The following is a 22,947-nucleotide window of genomic DNA, read 5'->3' on the forward strand; positions in this document are numbered from 1 at the left end:
ATACAAGGTCCCATTGCTATATGAAATAATGTCCAAAGGAACTGCATGTCTTAAGAATATGTTGCAAAAGGAGTCAGTTTACACCAAGATCAAGAGCCAAATTGCAAACAAAGCACCAAGATATTATTCCACCAAGGGTATCAACGTAAGTCGTAAGTCATGGTCCTCCAAATCATGAGGTGAGCGCGAGAAGATAACATGGAAACAAACAAAAAAATATCACAAATGAATTGATATCACTGGTATTGTGCCGAGTGCGAGGATGGATGCACATACTGGGTCGTGCACGACCGAGTACTGGTGTTGATTTCTGCTATGCAGAGACTTGATGAGTCCATATTATTATCTAGACAGCGGAGCGACGACCCCAGCGGCGGCGGTGACTGTTCAGGATGTCAGTATCAATCAATTAATACTGTGTTATTCGATGGTTTGGATCGGTCACTTACACTCTATCAGTGGTGCTGTCACGAACCCGGAAGGTGAACCAGATCCCCTAAAGGCTTATTAGTATCTATTCATGTGGGCTGGACACTCTTATCACATACCACAATAGCAGAAGCAAGCCAGATAATAGCAGAAAGGAAGCTGAAAGCCTCGGCTGCCTTCCACCGGCCACACATCTGATCCCCTCTAAAGCGCCAAGACCAGATGCTGCCGCAGGGCATGTGGTGGAGGGTGTCGACGAGGACACCGAAGGCAGCGAACCAGGCAAGCGAAATAATAATGTCCACTATATCCCAGTAAGCATTGGCCTATATTCAACAGGTAGCATATCTAGCACGTACTAGGCCAGGAAAAGAACCCCGACGAGAACGGAATCAGCCATATGAGACCTAGAAATATCGACAAGCCGGCGATTACTTCAGTATAGATCCATCGCGACTGGGGCCACCAATCAACATCTGCGCTGCTATGGTTGATCTCGGCTAGGTAGTGTCCGATAACACCAGCGACGACCTAAAGAAGAGTCAGATGCGGCTTACACAAGTTGGTATATATCAGGGTTACTCACGGCCGCAAAGGCGATCTCCGCAACGCGGAGGATGATAGACGCGAGACGTGAAATGACGGGCATTGTTGAAGTGTGGTCAAACCAACAAGCTTTTCCTTTAATAAACCCGAAGGATATGGTTTTACAAGGAAATAATGTGTTAGGCTTGTGCAAGAAGTTGTGTGGGGGGAGATGAAGAGGTGTGGGCTGGGGGAAACAAGAAGCTATATAACATGTTAGGTCGCACAGACAGGCAAACCCTGAGAGAGAGCGACAGTGTGTCTTCCAAGCAAGGGCCAAATGTGAGAACCTAATAATAATAATAATAATAATAATAATAATAATAGTCGAAACGCTAAATTCAAGTAAAAAGAATCCAAAATAACGCACAGCTTGCATTAGGCGCAACCAATAGAGTCAATTCGAGCCTACTGATGTCATTAGATCCTTTCTATGTACGGAGTCTAGCGAGTTCTTTCGAACAATCCGAGGTCACTTTTGGTCAAAAGTGCCGTGAACAAAACGTGCCCAACCAGCTTAGATGGGTAAGAGATCGACTTTTCGTGGCGGACTGACCGCTGATGTGGACTGTGGCTGAATGCTCCTCAAGACCCGATCGGAGCAAGGAGTGGGCCTATGGGCTGTCAGGAAATAAGGGGATACAGGTACTGCATAGCCCTGGAAGTATTTGGATAGCACTGCTGCCTCCATATCATCATCCCTGTGTTCCCCAGGCCCAGCCTTCCCATGTTAGAAAATGCCCCGTGGCGATGTGCTGGCCCAGAATACGGGCTCTTCGGTGCTGGATTGTGATATACTTCAGTGGCTTGGTTTTTGAGTGAGTTGACTGCCGATCCCATCGACTATTGGTGATAGCTCTGATTTTCTCCAGAATTGGGTTTGGTCTCCACTCAGGGCGATCATTGTTGTCTGGCAGGTGCGTCTATACATACGTTGTTAATTGCCGAGCCATAGTCGACAGGGGAGATCCGGTTTGAAGCGAAGACCCCCTTGTACCTGTAGACACCTCTGACGACACTGACATCATGCTTAAAGTCATCTGACCATTGCTCGCCTCTCAGCCTTATGACGTGGGGCCACGGAGTGGGACTTGACAAGCTTGGTTTTGTTTATTTTTATATTTTTATATGATCTTTGATGAGGATGTCGAATTATTCTGCTTCTTAACTGTAAAATTACTTCCAAATTACTAGCATTTCACCTCTGAGCAAGTGGAGATGCAGAATTAGGCAGACATAGCAAAACATCGAAGCTACATGCAGGAAGAGCTCAGGAACATGCGGGGCGATACAAAGTTTACAATCTGAGCGAATATAGTTATTGGGCCATTGATACTATGAATAGCAATGGCCGCAATAACGAGGATAACTGGTAAAGCCAAGAGAGAAGATCAAATTTGAAATAATGCTGCCTACATAATCCCAAAAAAAGAAAAATTACATGCCGATACACAATGACCTCCCATCCGCAAATCCTGAGTCAAAATAAAAACACATATGTTACAATAGTTTCGAGAAAAGAAGAATTATGTATTCTTCTTCTGTTCCAAGTGCCATGCCATCACATCGCGGAATATCCCCTTGGAGCCAGTCTCAATAGTATCACCATGGCATGGAATCAAACGATCAAAGTCCCACTGATCAATCCTTCTCATAGACTCATTGAACGCAGCCCGATCTTGCGACGAGAGAATATACCACGCGAACCGCCTGTGCCATGTAGCCGGTGGCTTGGTAGACAATAGGGGCATAATAAGCTTCGTCAAGAAATTAGTCTCCGCTTCGGGGGTCTTGGAATACTGTTCCTTAGCGGGCAGGTTGAAGAGCAGATCCGCCTCGATGACGGTGCGCGTGGGCTTATGCAAAAATACCAACTCGCACGATCCATGGCCATACACATATTCGCTGTCAAACTCAGCATCGAACTCCTTCGAGATCGACCGCGGCAGTTGATCATCCTTCTTGAATATGTGTTTGAATGGGGTGTCTTGGAACTCCGGATTTGATTGCCGCTTCTCATAGAGACCCTCTGGGGCCAAGATCTCTGCTTGTGGGTATGCATCCTTCCACGGGGTGAGGTTGAGGTGGTGTTCGATATCTGGCGCTGTGATATATTTGACGTTTCCGCCGAGGGATTCAACAGTCTCGCGGACTTCGGGCGTTAGGCTGACGGGCGAAAATACTGCGAGGGAGCCGGTGGCAAGCTTGACTGTCGCATGCAAGGAGTGTTAGCACTAGATCGTAAACATGGCCCCCCTTTCCCCGTGGGCTTGACATGGCTGCACGTCATCCCCTGTCACCCAAGGTGGTATGCGCCTGGTGAGTGGGCTCTGTAAGGGTTCGGTACTTACCCAGCGTCCCTCGACCGCCGAACTGCAGGCATCCAAATCGTGAGAATGGCAGACTCATGGTCACAATTTCTGGCGTCACATGGCGAATTACCATGGTCGCAGAAGGGTTCGTTGGAAACAGCTGTGGCATTTTGGCGCGTTTCCTTTTCTTTGTGCTTTTCGAGGCCGAGAGCTGGCGTTGGATGCTTCAGTGTATGTGTCTTCGATATGATAAAGCTCACGCTAGCAGAAAAGTTGATAATAAAATAATAAACTGAAGAGCAGGGTTAAGAAGTTCGGAAAAGAAAGTGGCCAGGCCATGACGTAGGCTTGTCTCCCCACTTTGGCTAGATCTATGAGAAAGACCTCGGCAGTGCTTTGAGTTGACTAATTTGATATACTTATATACATTACAAGTGACTTAGTTTATTGATTTGGAATTTGTCCATTGTGCCATTTAGGCGTACTCTTGAACTACATGTCATAGAAAACTGGCATATTCACACAAAGCTAAATTATTGACCAACGCAAGGCAAAAAAAGTTCAAGGGGTATCTTGCAAAATACACTCGTGGAATCGTGTCTTCAGAAGGAGCCTAAGCATACCAACTCGTGCCAGTCTCTTGTTGTTTCTCTTCGCGATGGGGGATGATAGAGTCCTGAATATTGAAAACATCGATGAGTTCGTACCACGTTTCGTGGTCTAGGCTAAAGACCGCCTGATGTTTTTGCACGCCCTTCTTTTGAGCTTCACTGGGGGCGAACGGTGCGGCCGCATCTACTAAATGATTAGTGCTTCATCAACCAGTCATGTTGAAGAATACTCACGCAGGGTCGGCAGTTTGCGACTATCTACTGATACACCCACTGTACCGTCTCGCACTAGGAAACTCACATAGAACAGGTTTTCCACACTCTGCCCGAAAGATTTCGGATTGATACAGAAGCGAAACAAGGGGATCCCCCCGTCGTCTGCCACGCTGTGCTTATCCATGATTTCTTGCGCTTTCTCTGGGGTAAGATCTTCTTGGCTTTCAAGCTCTTTCGTAGCGTCTCTCTCGCGCTCATACTGGCTGTTGGCGAGCAGCTTGTTGATCTCGGAACAGATCTGGGTCAGATTCGAGCTTTCCTGCTGGCCAAGATCTTGCTGCGCCATTTCCCGGGGCGCCACGGCTTGCGTCGGATCAATACGTTCTGCTGCCCTTCGCTGTGTCATTTGACGCGTACGTTTCTGTACCGACAACGGCCCCAGTAACCACCCGGACACTGCCGGACGAGCATTGCTAGGAAAGCAGGCCGATCGGCCAAGCGTATCCCAGTTCATCGCATCCCCATCATCTTCGTCACTGGCATCGGGGTCTCTTTGGCTTCGATCAGGGCGCCCTCGGTGCCCCTGTGTGCCGTTTGTTGAAGCCGTCGCGTTGTTTGGACCGCGACGCATGAACGATACACACTTGGAGACGAACTCGTCTACATCGATACCGGCAGAGGTGTCACCGAGAGCGAGCTGGGTGGCTTTCTTTTGGGTTAGATCGGCGGTGTTGACGAGGATGCGCGAATCGAGCGTGGCGTCGGCGGTTTGTTTCACTTTGGCGTAGAATTGATTTGCTTGTTCGACAATGTTGAGGATACCATCATTTCCAGGCTGCATGAGCTCGCCTCGCGTATCTTTGTGAAACCTGTTAGTGCACTATCACTCGAGTCTCGAGTCCAGACAAAGCGACCTACCGTTCAGTTCCCTACCCAGATCTCGAAGTCCTCTCCGTACACTTCTCCGCTCTTCGGGATCCTGATCAGGATCATAGTATCGCGTATCGCTGCTAGTTCGTTGAGATGATGCTTGCGACTGCGCAGATCGGGCAGACTGGGCATTCGAGGAGCGGTCAGCCAGTCGCGGTCGTTTATTCTGTGCACGCGGCGGTGGCATCGCAGCAGTAGTTCTCTTATTGATACCCTGATGCCGATTTTCTTTATCGGAATTAAATGCTTCTCGTGATGATGTTGATGAATTTGGGCAGGGACCTGAGGTGTTTGCTTTGTCCAGGTGTGTGTGAATGAGACGTGCCATATTCGATCAGCACTTGTTAGTGCGAAATGAGATGGAGTTGCTAGAACAAAGAAAATCCAACAAAGCAAAAAAGAGGCAACTAGTCGGGTACAGCTAAGCACAGTATCCCAATTTAGACAAAGAGAATACCTCGAAATACACTGGGGTTTGAAAAAAAAAAGATGGTGGCTACATTTAATGATCGCGAACGCTTTGTCGCGTCGCGTGGAGCTTACACGTGACTCCCGTGTCAGTTGCTTATCGGTCATGACGCAGCGACCTGTTGCTCTCTCCAGACGGGGAACAGAAATGGAAGCCTTCACCTTTGCCGTGACCACTCAAGTGGACATACCTATACGCATCAAGATGTACGTTCTCCATTTTTTAAAATTGAAGTTTCTCTCACGTTGACGCATCCACAGTGGCTCGTTGGAGGGGAAGCAGAAGCCGATCCCATACACAGTTCTTGATCAAAACGCCGAGCTGCGGCATATTGCCTCCGTCCAAGACCCGACATCCGATCTTTATGTGACCGCTCAGATATGGTCGGAGTCGAAGCCATTGGGCGTGCCGATGAAGACCAAATATAAGGCCTTCAAAACCACTCGAGTATGGAATGAATGGCTAGAGATGTCCATGTTCATCAAGGATGCCGAGCGTAATGCTCAGTTGGCAATTACCATCGTTGATATGTCTCCACTAGCTGCCGATGGGGTTACGCACATTCCATTCGGTGGAACTACAATCGCCTTGTTTGACGAAGACGGAAAACTGAAGATGGGCAGACAAAAGTGCAAGGTTTATCTACACAAGGACGCAGATGGTTCTGCTACAACCTCTACACCATCCGTTCTACCACCTAAGCGTCGTAAACCGAATACTCGCGATCCTTCACAGCAGTCACCCGAAGAGGCAGAACTGGAACGGGTCGAAGTCTTGATCAAGAAGCATGAAATGGGCGAGATCCCGCGTGTTGACTGGATGGATCAATTGCTCTTTCGCGAGTTAGAGAAACTGAAGTTAAACGCAGATGAAGCAGCTCAAAAGCGTGCCCTTGAACTTCATGCAGCTCTACAAAAAGATCCGAAACACGTCAAAGATCAGGATGATAGCTCTGACGAAGAGAACCTCGAAGATGAGTATTTCGACCTTTACGTTGAATTTCCGCGCTTTGATCATCCTATCGTGTGGGCGGATCACGAGTATCCTCCCCCACCCATTTCATCCTGGCCCCAAAACGCACCTCCCCACCCCAATGCGACGCTTAAGCCAGTTCCGGAGGTACAATTTGGACCTGGAATTTCACATGCTGATCCTCATAATATCATTCAAATCTACGATCCGGAAGTTGGCCAAATCGGAAACCCGTGCGAGGACAAGCACCGGCGTTTGATCCGAAGCCATCGGACCGGTATCATGGATCGTGATCTGAAACCCAACCCAAAGATCAGGGATGATCTCAATATGATTATCTCCTACGAACCGACGCAAGACCTCACTGCTGAAGAGAAGGACCTTGTGTGGCGTTTCAGGTATCATCTCACACGCGAGAAGAAGGCATTGACAAAATTCGTTAAATCAGTCAACTGGCGGGATGTTGGAGAAGCGCGGCAAGCGGTTGAAATGTTCCCTAAATGGACCGAAATCGATGTTGATGACGCTCTGGAGATTCTGGGTCCTACCTTCGATAATCCTGCTGTCCGTTCATATGCCGTGGAAACACTGCGGAAGGCAGACGACGAAGAGTTGCTTCTGTATCTTCTTCAATTGGTGCAGGCTCTGAAATATGATGCAACCCCGGAAAATCAACCTGATGCTGCTCCGCAGGAGTCCTCGCTTGCACATTTCTTGATTTCGCGTGCGGCTAATAACTTCAAACTTGGCAACTACCTACACTGGTATCTCATGGTCGAATTCGATGACGCTGACGCAATTCAGCGTCGGCTGTTCGCGCGAGTTGAATACTACTTCATGCTTGAACTGGAGAAGCTTCATCCTGAACATAGAAAGACACTATTACATCAAGGTGAAATGGTGGCCGTGCTCTCCAAAATAGCCAAGGATGTACGCTTCGCGCGCGAAAGCAAAGTTGGCAAGATTGAGATGCTCAAAAAATATCTCCGTGACCCTGATAACGACCTGATCAACATAGATCCACCGCTGCCCTTACCTTTGAATCCCGATGTTTCAGTCGTCGGCTTATACCCCGAGGAATCGAACGTCTTCAAGTCCACTCTTTCCCCTTTGCTTATCACATTCAAGACTTCTGAAGGCCGTCGTTATCCAATGCTGTTCAAAGTCGGCGATGACCTTCGCCAGGACCAATTGGTTATCCAGATCATCATCTTGATGGATCGCCTTCTGCAGAAGGAGAACCTTGATCTAAAACTGACTCCTTATCGAATTCTTGCCACCAGCGCAACGGCCGGCGCTGTGCAATTCATCCCCTCAATTTCTCTCTCCGCGGCGTCCGCCAAGTACAAATCCATCCTCGCCTATCTACAAGCCAATAACCCAGATGACACTGAGCCTCTCGGCGTCCGCAAAGAAACAATGGATACATACATAAAATCATGTGCAGGATACTGCGTCATCACGTACCTCCTCGGCGTTGGCGACCGGCATCTTGAAAATCTACTTCTAGCGCCAGATGGCCACTTCTTCCACGCCGACTTTGGCTTCATCCTCGGTCGTGATCCGAAGCCTTTTGCACCCATGATGAAGCTTTGCAAGGAAATGGTTGAAGGCATGGGCGGCACAACTTCGCCCCACTACCTGCAATTCAAGCAATACTGCTATACTGCTTACACCACGCTGCGCAAATCTGCAAATTTGATCCTTAACCTCTTCAGTTTGATGGTGGATGCCAATATCCCTGACATTCGAGTGGAGCCTGACAAGGCCGTCTTGAAAGTGAAGGAGCGCTTCCATCTTGAAATGACCGAGGAGGAAGCCATCCGTCACTTTGAGCAACTTATTGCAGACAGCGTCAATGCTATCTTCGGTGTTGTGATTGATCGCTTGCATGATTTCGTGCAGGGCTGGCGAGCATAAGCTATGTGTATGCGCGATTCCCCAAGGAATTCCAATACTGATATTGCATGCACTTTATTATTATTTTTGATTCCAAACCGCAGGCATTTGAGGCGTTTTGGGAATGAAGTTATGGAACGGGGACTTGCTTCTGCGCGTGATATGATGGATTTATAAAAGCCAGGATACCCAACCTAGACTATTTTGTCTGGATAGCAATGATTTGTTAAAACTTCCGTGCATCGCCCACACAGGTGCTCACCTGATAGATCTCTGCAGCCCAAGCCTCCGGTAGATCATAGGGCGGTTGACGTCCAGGACAGGTTAGCATGTCCTCCAATCTTGTATGGCATGCCAGTCATAGTTATACCCTACGTCGGTGTTGGCCTTTAAACTATGGTAAGAGCAGGGAAATGGCGATGGGAAAGACTTGGCCCGACATCTTTTTGTTCTCACGGTGCGGTGCATATTAGATCACATATTCTTTGATCTCGACTTCTGATACCGCCGACGCTACGAAAAGAAAGTACACCATATCCAGTATATATATATATACATACGGACTTAGTTCGTTTTTACTACATTGGTGCTCTTATGCATGTTCAAATCCCATCTTGCGATGTTCTCTCTATTCCTTTTCCTGGATATTCACTGTATCCTACCCAGAATTGCGCAAGTTCAATGCAGGTCTCATGGCGAGATTCTGGTTGCAGTTCAAAAAGCAGGCGATGTCGTTGGCTTTTTGGCTGCGCGCTCGGCTTGGTATGATCCATGTCTTCCCTGGTATTTGGGATCTTTGCAATGGGGTTTCACAGCTCCCCTTGGTCCCCAGCTCTTTAATTTCATCATGCCGAAACTAAAGAGGTCTAACCTCGGACTAAAAACGGCAATATAATAACAAGCGGTTTCTCTCTTCTTAGTACGAATATCTGTCGTACACAGGCTTATGACGAATTACAAGATCGGTCTTCTGGATCTTGACAATGCCTGATCTTGTGGCTATATATAAGATGACTATGCTCTAAAACAAATACTTGAAGCTTTAGATATGTAAAGGAACAACCGTCCAACTCTGGGCTTGCCGTGGTCTAACCGAGAACTCTGGGGCTGCGTTTATTTCAGTGCTTAGACTCAATACAAGAAGTGGAGGGACAATCTATATATAAAAAAGAAAGGTTTAGCCCAAGGTTGGAAGGGGATCGTAGAAGACTCTGATGATCCCAGACTCCCGACATTCAGCTAATCATCTTAGGGCTAGTATCATCCATGGATTCTCCTAGGGATATTTGGTGATTCCAAGCTTTTTAGTGTATTTACCATACGAACTGTACATGAGGCAGGTCCTAGTCACGTTACTAGGATTATGCCGGTCATAATCACTCTACCTAGGGTTTGCATAATTACAAGATTTAGTGTGTATTTACCATACGAACTACTGGTTGCCTTCTATTCATTTCCTCCAGGTCAGCCGAATCGAACACCTTGAAGGATTCCATGGCGTTTTTGCTAGCTCCGGCGTTCGCCGCATGTGGAAATGGCAGTACCATTAACTTGATTGGCCAAAATTTGACGGGGCCACTTGATGACCGTCCAAGCTTCCCAGATGTATATCCACCTCACTCTTTTCTATGCGGGACTCGCCAAGATCTCATCTAGACATGCAACAGATTGAATAAATAACTCATCCCTCAATTATTGGCAGCTTCATCTAACGGGTATAATAATTTTCTGCCGTTCTAATTTAAGGCATTCTGGCACCCATTCCCCCCCCAAAAGGAAATTTGAACCCTGAGCGCTATGGTAAGCAACGTTACACAAATCTTGACTGACGAGGATCCACTTTGGGGATTTCCCGGGGTAGTAGTCCACCACGCTAGTCCGGATGCAGATATATCAGTTTTATTACTTGAGAAGATCTTGCGGCAATTCAACTTCGGCAACGTATCTGTATGGTGTGTCTCTTGGATATACCAGCAACTCCAGGCTGGCTAAGAGCTTGCCTTTCTTTTTTCTCCTCCCTTTCCGAGCTTTACGTTGCACTTGATGCAGCTATTGATCATTTCTTTGCCCTCGTACTGTTAATTCTTAATTCTTAGCCCCCCTACTCTTGCATTTGAGGGATGATCCAGATGTGATCTGACGAGAGTGACATCAGAAGCCACGGTCCGGGAAATAGAGCGGCCCTCACCTGCCATTACATAGTGTATACGACATAGTCCGAGAGTTATACAGACCAACAATGTGGCTATAAGTACGCTCCGTGTTACCCAGCTCTGGGACTGAACAGAATCACCACAACTAAAATCTCTTGCCAGATGTACCATCATGGAAAAGATATGACGGGCTCTCGCTTTGGTCATGGCCATTTCTTCCGCTCAGGCTCAAAACAATCCTTTCGCTCAAAGCGCCCTTCGGGAGTATGCCTGTAATGATACAGTGCACACCCGTGACCAGGCCTCTGAAAACATCAAGTGCTGTCCTGACGGCACTGGGTTTGGCGGTCAGGGCTATGTCCTCGGCGTTCCCATCTGACCCGATGGCAGCACCCGCGATGGGGACCAGTGTGTCTACAATACGAAGCCCACCTGCAATACTGGATACAAGTACAAGAGCGACTTCTGCATCGCCACCAACCCTGCTATACCTGCCCTTCCGGTTCCATTCTGAAGTGTGACGTAGGTATTCATCAGGGAGATGATTCTTATGTGACAGTCCGTAGTTTTTGGGTACATAAATAAGCAAGCAAGACTGGGAATTGATGGCAAATCCACGGGAGAAAATATCTTTAATGACTACGGAGAGAGAAGAGACCTGGGGAAGATCTAGGAGCAAGGACATGGGCAAACAAACGGAGAACGGGCAGCTTCAGGCACCCAGGCAGCCACACCCTGTTAGAGGATTGCATATTAAAAAATGTAGGATCCAATCAATGGTGTTCAAGGCCCTTTTTCTGAAAGATGCTATTGCACAAGGCCATGTCAACATCTGCCGAGTTAATACCAAGAAAATTGCTGCTGATGGATTTACCAAAGCATTTACAAAAGATTAATTACTATGTTGTAGAAAGATCTCGCGCTCGGTCGATAACAGGCATTGTCCCACTCGCCATGTGTATGATTGTGTTGTGCTGATAGTGTGGAAAGCTATGCTCACGCAAAAAATAAAGAAAAAGTTGACGAAGACGAATGTAGCTTAAGGCTCATAAACCCTAAAAAGATGGACAGTATGGCGATATAGTCTGCTAGCGTCATGAATTAGGCACCACGCAGACCATTTGCGTTATGAAGGCATAATCAATCTGTCCAAAGAGGTTTACAAAGCTTTAGCGGGTCATTGAGCAATGTATGTTGGAATCCGTCGACGTAATGTTCACCGCCCACCCTTCCGCCCTAGACATTTTGACGTATTTTTTTGTTGCATCCTACGGCCAAGCTATTTTATTTCTTCGATCATCCAGTCCCTCGAGACCGATCGCCCACTACTTCAATTAAGATGAATCGCATTTCACCGGATTGAACAACACACTCTTTTTAACGCGCTTCGATGGCCCAGTTTGTTCCGCGCAATGCATTCCCCCATTATGGGGCTATTCCAAGGTCCTATTTCTTAGGACACCACAGAGCTGGTCTGACCAAGATGAAGAGCATGCTCTCAACTATCGACTATGTTGTCGAATGTCGTGACTACCGAGCGCCTGTGACCTCGATCAACCCAATGTTTGAGGAAGCTTTGGGCAAGATGCGACGACTGGTTGTCTACACCAAGAGAGACCTGGGAAGCATTCCCAAATCATCTGCCCAGAAAGCAGTAAGTATTTTTTTTCTACCATGGGGTCAGATAACAGACCGTTATTTGATATCAGCTAACACAGTCGCAGACAGAACGCAAGTTGCAAAGTTTTGATCCAAAGAGCGCCGTGTTCTTCACTAGCTCGTCCGACCGCCAAGATGTCAGCCAGATCATCAAACACCTTCGAAACGATGCCGAGGCTCCCGATAAGTTAGTAGGCTGTCGAGTGTTGGTTGTCGGAATGCCCAATGTTGGCAAGTCAACACTGATCAACAACCTGCGCAACTCAGGCACTGGCAAAGCTAAGGCTATGAAAACCGGACAGCAGCCTGGCGTCACCCGCAAAATAGCTACGCAGGTTAAAATCATTGACCGTGAGAACGGGTCACATGTGTACGTCCTGGACACGCCGGGAGTGTTCATGCCGTATGTCGCAGACGCAGAGAATATGCTCAAGCTGGCTCTCTGTGGCTGTGTCAAGGATAATGTCATTTCAACGATCACTCTCGCGGACTACTTGTTGTATCATATAAATAAGCAGGATCCAACAGTGTACAAACGCTGGTCTGAACCGACAAATGACGTGGTTCCGTTGATTGAAAGCTTTGCGCGCCAGACTGGCTTGCTGGCAAAAGGCGGAGTGCCAATGATGGATGGAGCCGCGCTTCTTTTCATACAGAAGTGGAGGCAAGGAGAGCTAGGTCGATTTTTGATAGACGACCTAGAAGCAGAGCAACAAAAACGGGAGGACCCTACGCAAACACCGCGCATGAGCATGACGCAAGCCTTGAGAGTGGAAAGGACGACTCGAAAGAACAAACCGGAAGCGCCTAGCGATCTGTAGCATACTGTACAAAAGAGATATTGGTAGATATTTTTGAAATAATAATCAAGTGATGTCATTACGAACAAACGGAGGATGATGCTTGAAATGTGAAGATTTTGCAGAAGCGCCTGTAACGCCCAACCAAAGCACAGGACAGAAATGGAAGCATGGAATCTTGGACACAGTGTCTTAATCAAGAGATTTTATCCAGAAGGCGGCGCCGCCGCCTATCCACGAGTTCTTCCTGGACCTCGTCTAGCGTTGGGAGTCTCCATTCCACCCCGTCGCCCGCATCACCAGGTAGAGATTGCCAGCCATCTTCGGCATCATCCTCTCCTTGATGACGCAGGTGTTCAACAGACTCCTTTTCCTTCTGCTTTTCATATGCCAATAACGTGCCATCTTCTTCATCAAGACCATAGCCAAAGTAATTGGCATCCACTTTCCTTGTCGCAATATCTCCACCGCGGCCAGACACAGCCTCTTCCTCATCCGGTCCTTTGGCGCGAGTGATTGCAGCCTCGATCATTTCTTTGACACCTGGTAGCTCGCGGGCACGGCCGTAATATTTGTAGCCTCTGCCTCCGCCGGGGATCTCGCGTCCTTCATCATCGTAAAGCCGGTTCGATCCACGCATGTAGTTCGGTCCACCCAGGTTGCGGATTTGCATTTCCCATGCCCATTTCTCGCGCATGAGCTTGTTGATCTCATCGTTGAGATCGCGGATCTGGTAATCGCTCAGGCTTTGCACATGAATGCGTGATACTTTGCGCGAGATTTCTTTGACGACTTGTCCGCGCCAGCGCTCGCATACTGGCACCGTGTCGATGGATGTAATAGCCTTGGGGCGTCGTGTGCGTGAGAGATCAATGATTCCGAGGTCGGATGCTTGCTGCGCTCGGAAGCGGAACAGCATCGACTGCGCTTTTTCGCTGTTGCGTGCCTATTACATAGGCGGGGGTTGGGTTAGCAAAATGTGCATGGACTTGGATATAGAGATTTTCTCGTGGCGTTGAGCCGATAAGGATGACTCTCACCATTATGAAGAATTGACCAAGTCAGCGACCCGAATAAGTCGGGTATCGTGGGCGTTGGCAGGGAAGAAATCCGGAGAGGAAATCATGAGCTTAACAGCTTGAAGTGAAGTCGCGCGCTAATTGCCGCTTGCCGCGCGGATATCACGTGCCTTGTTTCTACATATCGTCAACGTCAGTCAGTCCACCATCCAACATGTCTGTTTGGTTTATTGGCGCTTTCGAATATTTACTCAAAAACAGCAATGTTTATCATATGTAGCCCTTCGCTAGGATTATGGGTTTGTTCACAAACAACAGGTGATGCCCATCTGACACCGCCAATATCTACTAGAATTCAGGGTATATTCATGTTAACAATCATCGAAAACAATTCATAAGGAGTGTCGATAAAGTCTACTACGATCGTTCCGAAATGACACTCAGGATTTCCCTCTATATATTCAAGCAATATATGGTTGACCCGCTTTGTATAGGTGATTCCGCAAATATCTCAAACTATGGCACAGGAAATGTGCGATATGTCTTTGCATGATCTGAGTCTTAGCATGTTCGAGGCTATGAGGTTGAGAAACGTCCGCTTCGGTGAGCGAACACTTCGACTTTGCTAATAGTTATAGCTTCTTCAAAGCAAATATAAGGCCAATGTAGATATAACAGTGGGAGAATTTACCATATTTGATCTTTCTTGGAATACATATACACATGTAGCTGTAGGCAAGGAAGTGCTATGGATCGACAATTGTGGACTCGAAAATAGGAAGCCAGCCGGAGGTTGTCTCCCATAAGACATGTACAGTGTCCTATCGTTCTAAGAGTCAAGCAGCATTAAAAGTTATTCGAAGGAAGAAGACTGATAAATGCAGGTTTCGGTGAGATGTTACATTCTCGTCATTGTAGATAACCTAGTCCACCTGTGGAGCATATTTACTCATGAACACAAAACTGAAACAAAAATCAACGCCGGAAAATACAGACCAAGAGATAAAGCTTGGCCTTTCAAATAATATGAACAAGCTCAAGGCCAGCAGAAAAGACTGATACATCCCTTTCCCAAATGCAAATAAACGTCATTAACACAGAACATCCATCCATAATAATTGTTACAACTCCGAGCAGGAATCAGCCTGCTCAACATCACGTAAGGCATATTCACAAAAAGCCCTTAGTGTTGCTGGGTTGCCGTTGGGGAATGTCGTTAGATCCATAGACACCACTCCCGCGACGACTTCCGGCATCACTGAAGGGCACGGCACTACGCCCAATTGTACTGCCCCGCTCAACGCGCAGGGCCTTCCAGCCTTCCAGCTCGCGCTCCAGTCGCAATGCTTTCTCACGCTCCTCGCGGAGATCTCGCTCGGCGCGGCGGGCCAGCAGCTGCGCGTCCGAGTCGTTATGCTGGAGCTCCTCGATGTTACGAAGGAGCCGTTCAATCTTGTCCCGAGCTCTGTTGACGTCGTCATTCAACTGGGCGTTCATCTTATCACGCCTATCAATCTGGGATTGGAGGTCCTTGACGGTCCGGTCAACATTGCGAAGAGAGCGCTGCTCGGAGCTGTGCTTGCTCTCCTGGTCTTCCAGATGGGTTTCAAGCTAGACGGCCAGGTTAGTAAGAAAGGCACAAAAAGAAAAGAGCATAGAGTTTCTGAAACTTACCTCCTTGATTCGCTTGTGCAAGAAGCGAACATCCTGGCTACCAGAGGAATAGCTCTTGGTTTCCAGATCGACACACCGGAGTTGGGCCTCCTTCAGTTGCTTCTCGAGTGCTGCCTTGTCTTTGAAAAGTTGTGCATTGGCCTCCCGCTCAGCAGTGACCTCCTTCTGCATTTCAGTTGCCAGGGCATCCGCGCGGCGCATTTTACCAACCGCAGCGGCAGAAACATCTTCCTGCTGCGCAATCCTGGACTTGAGCTCAAGAAGCTCACGGTCCATACTGGCAGCATTTCGCATAGATGGGCTCTCGCCCTTGGCAAGGTCCTCAAGTCGCTCGCCGGCTTCAGCCAATCGGCCTTCCAGCATCTTCTTGTCCTTCAGAAGGAGATCGCGCTCTGCCTGAACGTCCTCAACGGAGGTCCGAAGGGTGCGCACTTGGGACAAGAGTGAAACAACCTTGCTTTGAGCCTCGTTGTGAGCGTTGACAGCTTCATCACGAGAGTTGGTGACATCCTGCAGAACGACATCCATGCGAGATTTCTCCTTGGCCCATGTTGAGCTATTGAGGACTTCGTTGTCCCATTTGCTGCGAAGATCTTCCAACTCCTCACGGAGACGGGCAGTCTCTCCACGGCCATTAAGGACACGCTCGCGTTCCATCTCAAGTTCGTTGTTGAGAGTAGAGAATTCTCTCTGGTATTTTTGTCTGGTTTGTTCCATGGAAGTCTCCTTGTCCTCGAGATCAATCGCGCGCTGGTTGCGATAATCTTCCAGCTCATTCTGTAGACGCTGCTTAGCCTGCAAGGCAGCTTGAAGCTCTGCAGCTTGGTCTTCCATCCGAGCCTCGAGGGACTGTGACTGTCGCTGCAAGTCCTCAACAAGTGCATCCATCTCCTTGCGCTCAGACATAATCTGAGCACAGGTTTCCTCGGCTTCCTGGCCTTGGGACTTGGCGAACTGCTCGGCGCGTGAAGCCTTCATAACCGCAATTTCGGCCTGTTCGAGCTTGTTGAAGTACTCATCGGACCGACTCTTGTACAACATGAGGCTTGACTCCAGATCAGCCGATCTCGATGACTCGGCATCTAGGCGAATCTGGAGATCCGAGAATTCTTGAAGAAGTTGATTACGGCTGACCGCATCTTGTTCTCTACCAAGCTGTAGCTCTTGGGCCTCCGAACGGGCATCACGAAGTTCAACCTCCAACGTCGCTCTGGCACGCTTCAATTTTTCGAAGTGGGTTCTGGCATCACCAAACTCAGCGATAGTCTCATTGTGAACCTTTAGGAGAGAGCGCCTAGATTGCTCTTGCGAGTTGATAAAATCGTATAGTTCTTCGTGTGATTTAGCCTGAACGTCACGGAGGGACAATTCTCCAGAGCGGATGCTACGCTCCAATGATGAAACCTTCTTGGAAGAATCGTCGAGTTGGTCGTGAAGACGGCCATTCTCTCGTTCGAGAAGCTGCATGCGACGAATTGAAGGACTATCATCCTGCCAGATATCCGCAGTGGGAGTGGAACGACCAAGCTGGCTCTGGAGGTGCTTGTTTTGCATCTCGGTCATCTGAAGCTTATTCTGAAGTTCTTCCAGCTCGGCGGCTGTGTCCATACGCCTTTGGTAGCCCTGTGTATCTACTGTTCGGTCGGACCGTGCGGAGTCATTTGCTGCTTCGAAAACATTGTAGCGTCGGTTGGGTGTGGTAGGGTTGGAGAATCTCTTAGCAGCATTTTCAGAGTTCTTCCTGAGGTGGGCCGGAGTACGGTTGTTAGTCACCTCATTTTGGTCGATTTCCTCGAGCAAAGCGCGCTTGGAGGATGAATATTTGGTATCGAGCTCCTTCATTTCATCCGCATGGCGTCGGCGCATTTCAGCAAGTTGGCTCTCCGCTCTCGCGTACTTCTCCTCGGTGACTCCAAGCTTGCTCTGGACGGTTTCAAGGACTTGGGCCAGATCAACTTGCTTGGATAGGTGTGGCTGAACAGCTTCCCAGGATTGACTGGGTTCGGTAGCCTCGGGCTCAAAGACCTTGTGCAATAGGATCAATTGACGGTGCAAGTCCTCGATCTCCTTATTCGCTCTATCAAGTGTGCCCTGAGTTTGACGGGTATTCGCTTGAGCTTGATTGCGAAGTTGTCGTTCGGTTTCGAGCTTCCGATTAGCCTCTGCTAGTTGCAGATTTGCTGCTGAAGCAGCCTTTTCAGCATTGCGACTAGTCTTGTGTTCACGATTGACCTCATGATTCAAATCCTCCAAGCTTAGCGACAACTTCTCTTTCTGCTTCTCAAGGGATGTAATCATGACCTGCGAGTCTTCCACTTGACGAGTCAATTTCTTTGTCTCCTCATCAAGCCTGGCCTTCTCCTTTTGAAGATTGGTCAAACGAAGTCGATTGCTATCACTGGCCTTCGAGTTTGATCGAGCAATATCAAGGTTCTTTTGCTGAATCTTGGTCAAAAGGGACCTGTTGTCGTTTTCGGACGCCGTCAGTCTGCCTCTGAGAGTCACAAGCTCTCGTTCAAGGCGCTCTTTGTGCTGATCATGGCGCAGACGGAAGTTGTCAGATTCAGAGATTGACTGCATCAACTCTTGAATCCGCCCTGATAGATGCGATCGTTCTATTTCAACCTCTTCAAGCTGGCGAGCCTTTTCTTCAAGGTCCTTGCGTGAACTTGTCATACGCTCCTCGGCCTGGCTCATAATCTTTCGTTCAATCTCGGCCTCGGCATTCATGCGGGCAGTTTCGGCGTTCGTGAACCTCTCGCGGAGCTTAATCAATTCGGTTTGTAGTTCCTTTCTTGTGGTTTCTGCCGCAACTCGCGCCTCTGTAGCGCGACGCAAGCTATCTTGCTGGATGTACATCTCTTTCTCGATAGTAATCTTAGATTCGTTGAGCGTCTCATATTTCTGAGTCAACTGTGCGAGATTGTGTTCGGAAAGCATTTGCACGTCATCTCGCGACTGGCGTTCACGGCTCAGGTCCGCTTGGGCCTGGAATAGCTGGCTCTTGAGGCCATTTATCTGTTCCTCTAGCAGCTTCCGGCTCTCCCCAGCCTCAGCGTCCTCTGATCTCTTGTTCTCAAGAAGATTTTTGAGGTCCGCAGCTTCGCGTCGAAGTTGAGTTTGTTCGGAGCGCATTGCATCTCTCTCGGCCTGTACCTCACGGAGTCTAGATTGCATGCTGTCGTGGCGTGTCGAAAGGGAAGCTTTTTCGGACTCAGCACTTCTCTTCTCTTCCTCATGCTTCTGAACATCTTTCCGAAGAACTGCGATTTCGCTCTCCTTTCGACGAAGCATCTCTTCGTAGCTCGTAGAAGTACTCGAGAGTTCGGAAATCTGATCACGAATCAACCTGTTCTCTTCAGACATATCGCGGATTTGTTTCTTGGAATTGTCGAGCTCCTTGGAAGTGTTTACGAGCTTCATCTCAAGATCATGGTCGGTCTTCAACAATTTAGCTTCCAGATCTTGAAGTTTACGATCCTTCAAGCTGAGGTGGCTTTGGAGCATCTTGATCTCCTGGCCAAGGTCTTGGATTTGGCCGTTCTTTCCAGAGAACTGGGCCTCCGTTTCAGAAAGCTTGTTTTCAAGCTCCTTGATTTGAGACTGCAGACTGTTCTTCTCTGACTCGAGTTGCTGAATGATCAAACCGGCCTGTTCCAGCTGGGTAATCCGAAGTTGGAGCTGGTCGTCTATCCTCCTCTTTGCATCGACCAATTCATCCAGTTGCTCTTCGAGGCCTTCCTGGTCGGCGATTGCACCGGCAAGTTTGTCGGCGAGCTCCACTTCTCGGTCTTGCAGTCGCTTGAAAATCTCCTCCTTATCTAGTGCAAGTGCACGCTCACTTTCCAAAGTATGCTGTATCTTTTGGATCTCGATCTCAGTCCGACGTCTTTCTTCGTCCAGCTTGTTGCGATCGGCAAGATCCTGTTTCATCTTGGTTTCGAGCTGTTGGATTTTGTCGTCACGTTTTTTTACTTCCTTCGCATTTCTCGTGTCGCCCAGTAGAGGCTTCATTCTTGAGAACATGCGCCACCATGGGCTCCCCTTCAAGTCTAGGTAAGCGTGGAAGTTCTGTTGAATAATCCTAGTTGCCTCGGCGCGGTAGAGTCGCTTGTTGGAAATACGGCGCTGAACAAATCCACGCGCCACAGACTGGAACCGAGACATGATAGTTCGGATGAGTTGGTCACGTTTCTCTTCTAGATCGGCCAGAACACCTGCTCTGAAGAAAACCTTGGTGCGGCCAACCCGGTACCAAGCCCGATCCATGCCAAGCTTTTCCAGCATAGTGCGCGCGACACTCTGTCCTTCCAAGTACCCCTTCGGCATGTTCTGGCAAAGGACCTCATACCGCTGTCGGAACTCCGTGAATGGCAAGCGGTTGGGGAATCCAGTACGAGCAATTCTGATGCCTTCCAAGACACCGTTGCATCGTAGCTGATCTAATACCAGTGGGGCATGCAACATCTTTGGCCGCTTCTTATGATTAGGTAGAATACAACGGACGAAATGAGGGTGGGTTGAGTGGAGCTGAGCCATCAAACTAGATAGCTGTTCCTTGTGCCTTTGGGCAACTGTGCGGAACAAGCCCTTCTTGACACGGCTTCGAGGATGATTGCCACCGTCCTCCTCCAAGTCTGCACAGTCGGAGAACAGATGTGCTACGTGCGGTGCTTTCGATGCGGCCAAGAGGCGTGTGATGTTGTCGTTCAGTGGATCCTTGTTCTTCTCAAGCCAATCACTCGTGTTATACTCAACCTCTGCGGCATAATGGGTGAGAATGAAGCCCTGATTGAGACGAGATGCGCGGTACTTTGGAGTCTTGCGGTCCCAAAGGCCATGGAGCTTTTCTGTGAATGATTTGTCCGTGGCCTTAGGCATGACACAGTCCTCATCGAGGCAAGAGAAAATACCAATAGGGTTGGTCATCTCGATGAGGTCAATTGTTGGTTGCAGGTCCTTCCCGAAGTCGATGAATTGCCACTCAATCTGCTCTCTCGCATATTCTTCTTGCTCAAGAACAAACATATGGTGGTTGAAGAATTGTTGAAGCTTCTCGTTTGTGTAGTTGATGCAGAGTTGCTCGAAGCTATTGTTGTCGAAAATCTCAAATCCAGCAATATCAAGGACCCCAATGAAATAGTTGTCGTCACTGGCCATCGAGCGGCCAAGCTGGCCGTTGATTCTAGCCACAAGATTTCCAAATCCGCGCTCGTAGATACCCTTCGAGAGTGCATCTAGGGCCATGCGAACCTGGTCTGGCGTCTGGACCTTCTCCACCCATTCACGGCCGGCCTTAACACGTGGATGCAGAAGACCCTTAACAAAAGCTTCGGTTTCAATTCCAAGAAGGTGGCAAGCATTTTCCACGCTAGAGTATCCCTCAGGTGCCAGAGTTGCCTGGTCTGCGCGCACACTTGCCTTCGCAACTCCCACATTTCCCAAGTGCAGGACAGCAGCGATGGTCCGCAGGATACATAGCTGATCCTCCTCGTCAAAGTCCATCACATGGAAAGCTTCCAGCAATGAGTTCCATTCTTCCTGATCAGAGACGCCGACGATAGAGTCATTTCCATCTCTCGTATAGGCAAAATCCTCGATCTGAAGGTCCGCTAGAAGAAGTTTCTCGCGTGTTTTGCGGTCTGCGCCCTGGAGAAGCTGATAGAAAACGTGATAGTTTCTCTCGTTAGGATTAGGCTTGACGACTCTTGATTTCTCAAGCAAATACCAATCAATCCAAGCCCCGGAAATTTGGCCTGCACGTGAGAACTCAATGCGAATGAACTTTCCGAACCGGGACGAGTTGTGGTTTCGGACCGTTTGGGCGTTGCCGAAGGCTTCGAGAATAGGGTTCGCCCGTAGAATCTGTTGCGAAAGACCGGTGATTTGCTTCGCTCCAGACCGACCGTAAGGCGTATCAGAAGTGGCGACAGCGGCGAGGTACTGGATAACCTTCTTCGTATTTTCTGTTTTGCCTGCACCAGACTCTCCTGTTACAAGGATGCTTTGATTCTGGCCCTCCTCAACAAGATTTCGGAATGCCTCATCTGCCATGGCAAAAATATGGGGTCTGGTCTCCTCTCTCCCGCGGCCCTTGTACATTTTGATGTACTCATTGGTGTAAATTGGCAGCGGACAGTACGGGTTGATCGTTACCAGGAAAAGTCCAGAATAAGTCTATGCAGTCATTAAGTCAGTTACGATCTGTGTGCATGTTTCCGGGTGTGACGAACATAGATTAAATCTGACTGGTATCTGGTATGCAGATTATGCACCACAGATGCCTCGTTCAGATGTGTGAGTTCTGCCATATCGTCTGCCTTGTCAAATTTGGCAGGATTAACTTTGTCGACCTGATCCGCATCTACTTCTCGTTGCTATTCCAGTGTCAGCACATTTTATCTTCGTAATGGGATTACATCCATACGTCGCCATCGTCAGTTTGCACCAATAGGCCCCCTCCTTCAAATTCCTCCAGAACCAGGCCCCGCAGAAAAGCCTTCTGAGGATCTCGTAGCCACACATATTTGTTCCCCGAGAAGTCATTTTCTCCTTCAAGTCCACGAATTTGATCCGCTCCCCGTCGTAGTTCCTCGGATTTGATAAAGCTTGGGGCAAATGTTCCGGAGGAAGGACTGTTCTTTGCAGAGTTCGATCGCTCGCGATTTCCGCTTATTGATAATAACGGGGACAACTGTGACATGGACGAGTTGCGCAGATGACCTCTCGCTGACTCTAGCCCATGGGATGGTGTAATAATGGTTGATTTGGGCCTCGCCTGCGGTGATTGTGTTCCCTGTGAAGGCGATGGACGTGCAAATAGACTAGCACGCTTAGGCGAGTCGTTTAACTGGGAGGGAAGCATGGCGATTGTAGTTCAATGGGACATTATTTGGGCGCAGCTGTCGTTATCATAGCCAAGATTAATTCCGTAATCTCAGTTGTGTAATTGTAGTGTAGGTGAGTGTAAGAAGAAACTCAAAATCGAGGAAGCCAAGTAGAATACAATTAGGAGGGGTGTGAAGTTGGCAAAAAGTTGGAAGAAAAGGTAAGATGTTCGAAGTGACGCACCCCAATGTCCATGATGTTTGTTTACTCTGCGTTCCTCGGGCGCCCGCCGATCGCAGGTGGCCCGTGCATATATCACGTGAGACACTTGATCAGTTTTGTCAAAGACGCTTAGACCTTATAGGAGACCGCGTATCTCAATTCTTCTCGA

At 48.5% G+C, this 22,947-nt stretch overlaps 8 protein-coding genes across 8 annotated transcripts; 2 read left to right on the forward strand and 6 right to left on the reverse strand.

Moving 5' to 3' along the window:
* Positions 1-346: 346 nt before the first annotated feature.
* N7447_002689 (MARVEL domain-containing protein) lies at positions 347-1,078 on the reverse strand (the record flags this gene model as incomplete). Its single annotated transcript, XM_057226964.1, has 5 exons — positions 347-383; positions 450-496; positions 549-733; positions 789-960; positions 1,016-1,078. The coding sequence occupies 5 exons, from the start codon at positions 1,076-1,078 to the stop codon at positions 347-349; spliced, it is 504 nt and encodes a 167-aa protein (XP_057090980.1).
* Positions 1,079-2,540: 1,462 nt separating this feature from the next.
* On the reverse strand, positions 2,541-3,495 carry N7447_002690 (uncharacterized protein; the record flags this gene model as incomplete). Its single annotated transcript, XM_057226965.1, has 2 exons — positions 2,541-3,223; positions 3,366-3,495. 2 exons carry the CDS (start codon positions 3,493-3,495, stop codon positions 2,541-2,543), a joined length of 813 nt encoding a protein of 270 aa, XP_057090981.1.
* Positions 3,496-3,939: 444 nt separating this feature from the next.
* On the reverse strand, positions 3,940-5,411 carry N7447_002691 (uncharacterized protein; the record flags this gene model as incomplete). Its single annotated transcript, XM_057226966.1, has 3 exons — positions 3,940-4,121; positions 4,172-5,011; positions 5,072-5,411. The coding sequence occupies 3 exons, from the start codon at positions 5,409-5,411 to the stop codon at positions 3,940-3,942; spliced, it is 1,362 nt and encodes a 453-aa protein (XP_057090982.1).
* A 246-nt stretch (positions 5,412-5,657) lies between these two features.
* On the forward strand, positions 5,658-8,444 carry N7447_002692 (phosphatidylinositol 3-kinase VPS34; the record flags this gene model as incomplete). The annotated part of the gene is made up of 2 exons (XM_057226967.1): positions 5,658-5,758; positions 5,813-8,444. The coding sequence occupies 2 exons, from the start codon at positions 5,658-5,660 to the stop codon at positions 8,442-8,444; spliced, it is 2,733 nt and encodes a 910-aa protein (XP_057090983.1).
* Positions 8,445-10,721: 2,277 nt separating this feature from the next.
* N7447_002693 (uncharacterized protein) lies at positions 10,722-11,261 on the reverse strand (the record flags this gene model as incomplete). Its single annotated transcript, XM_057226968.1, has 1 exon — positions 10,722-11,261. One exon carries the CDS (start codon positions 11,259-11,261, stop codon positions 10,722-10,724), a length of 540 nt encoding a protein of 179 aa, XP_057090984.1.
* A 798-nt stretch (positions 11,262-12,059) lies between these two features.
* On the forward strand, positions 12,060-13,056 carry N7447_002694 (putative GTPase MTG1; the record flags this gene model as incomplete). Its single annotated transcript, XM_057226969.1, has 2 exons — positions 12,060-12,230; positions 12,301-13,056. 2 exons carry the CDS (start codon positions 12,060-12,062, stop codon positions 13,054-13,056), a joined length of 927 nt encoding a protein of 308 aa, XP_057090985.1.
* A 175-nt stretch (positions 13,057-13,231) lies between these two features.
* On the reverse strand, positions 13,232-14,078 carry N7447_002695 (pre-mRNA-splicing factor ISY1; the record flags this gene model as incomplete). The annotated part of the gene is made up of 2 exons (XM_057226970.1): positions 13,232-13,981; positions 14,076-14,078. 2 exons carry the CDS (start codon positions 14,076-14,078, stop codon positions 13,232-13,234), a joined length of 753 nt encoding a protein of 250 aa, XP_057090986.1.
* A 1,146-nt stretch (positions 14,079-15,224) lies between these two features.
* Positions 15,225-22,593, reverse strand: N7447_002696 (type II myosin; the record flags this gene model as incomplete). Its single annotated transcript, XM_057226971.1, has 4 exons — positions 15,225-15,665; positions 15,729-21,905; positions 21,962-22,105; positions 22,156-22,593. 4 exons carry the CDS (start codon positions 22,591-22,593, stop codon positions 15,225-15,227), a joined length of 7,200 nt encoding a protein of 2,399 aa, XP_057090987.1.
* Positions 22,594-22,947: the final 354 nt, after the last annotated feature.

The sequence above is a fragment of the Penicillium robsamsonii genome (assembly GCF_028829455.1).
Source record: "Penicillium robsamsonii strain IBT 29466 chromosome Unknown utg000001l_segment0_segment0, whole genome shotgun sequence".
Lineage (NCBI taxonomy): Eukaryota > Fungi > Ascomycota > Eurotiomycetes > Eurotiales > Aspergillaceae > Penicillium > Penicillium robsamsonii.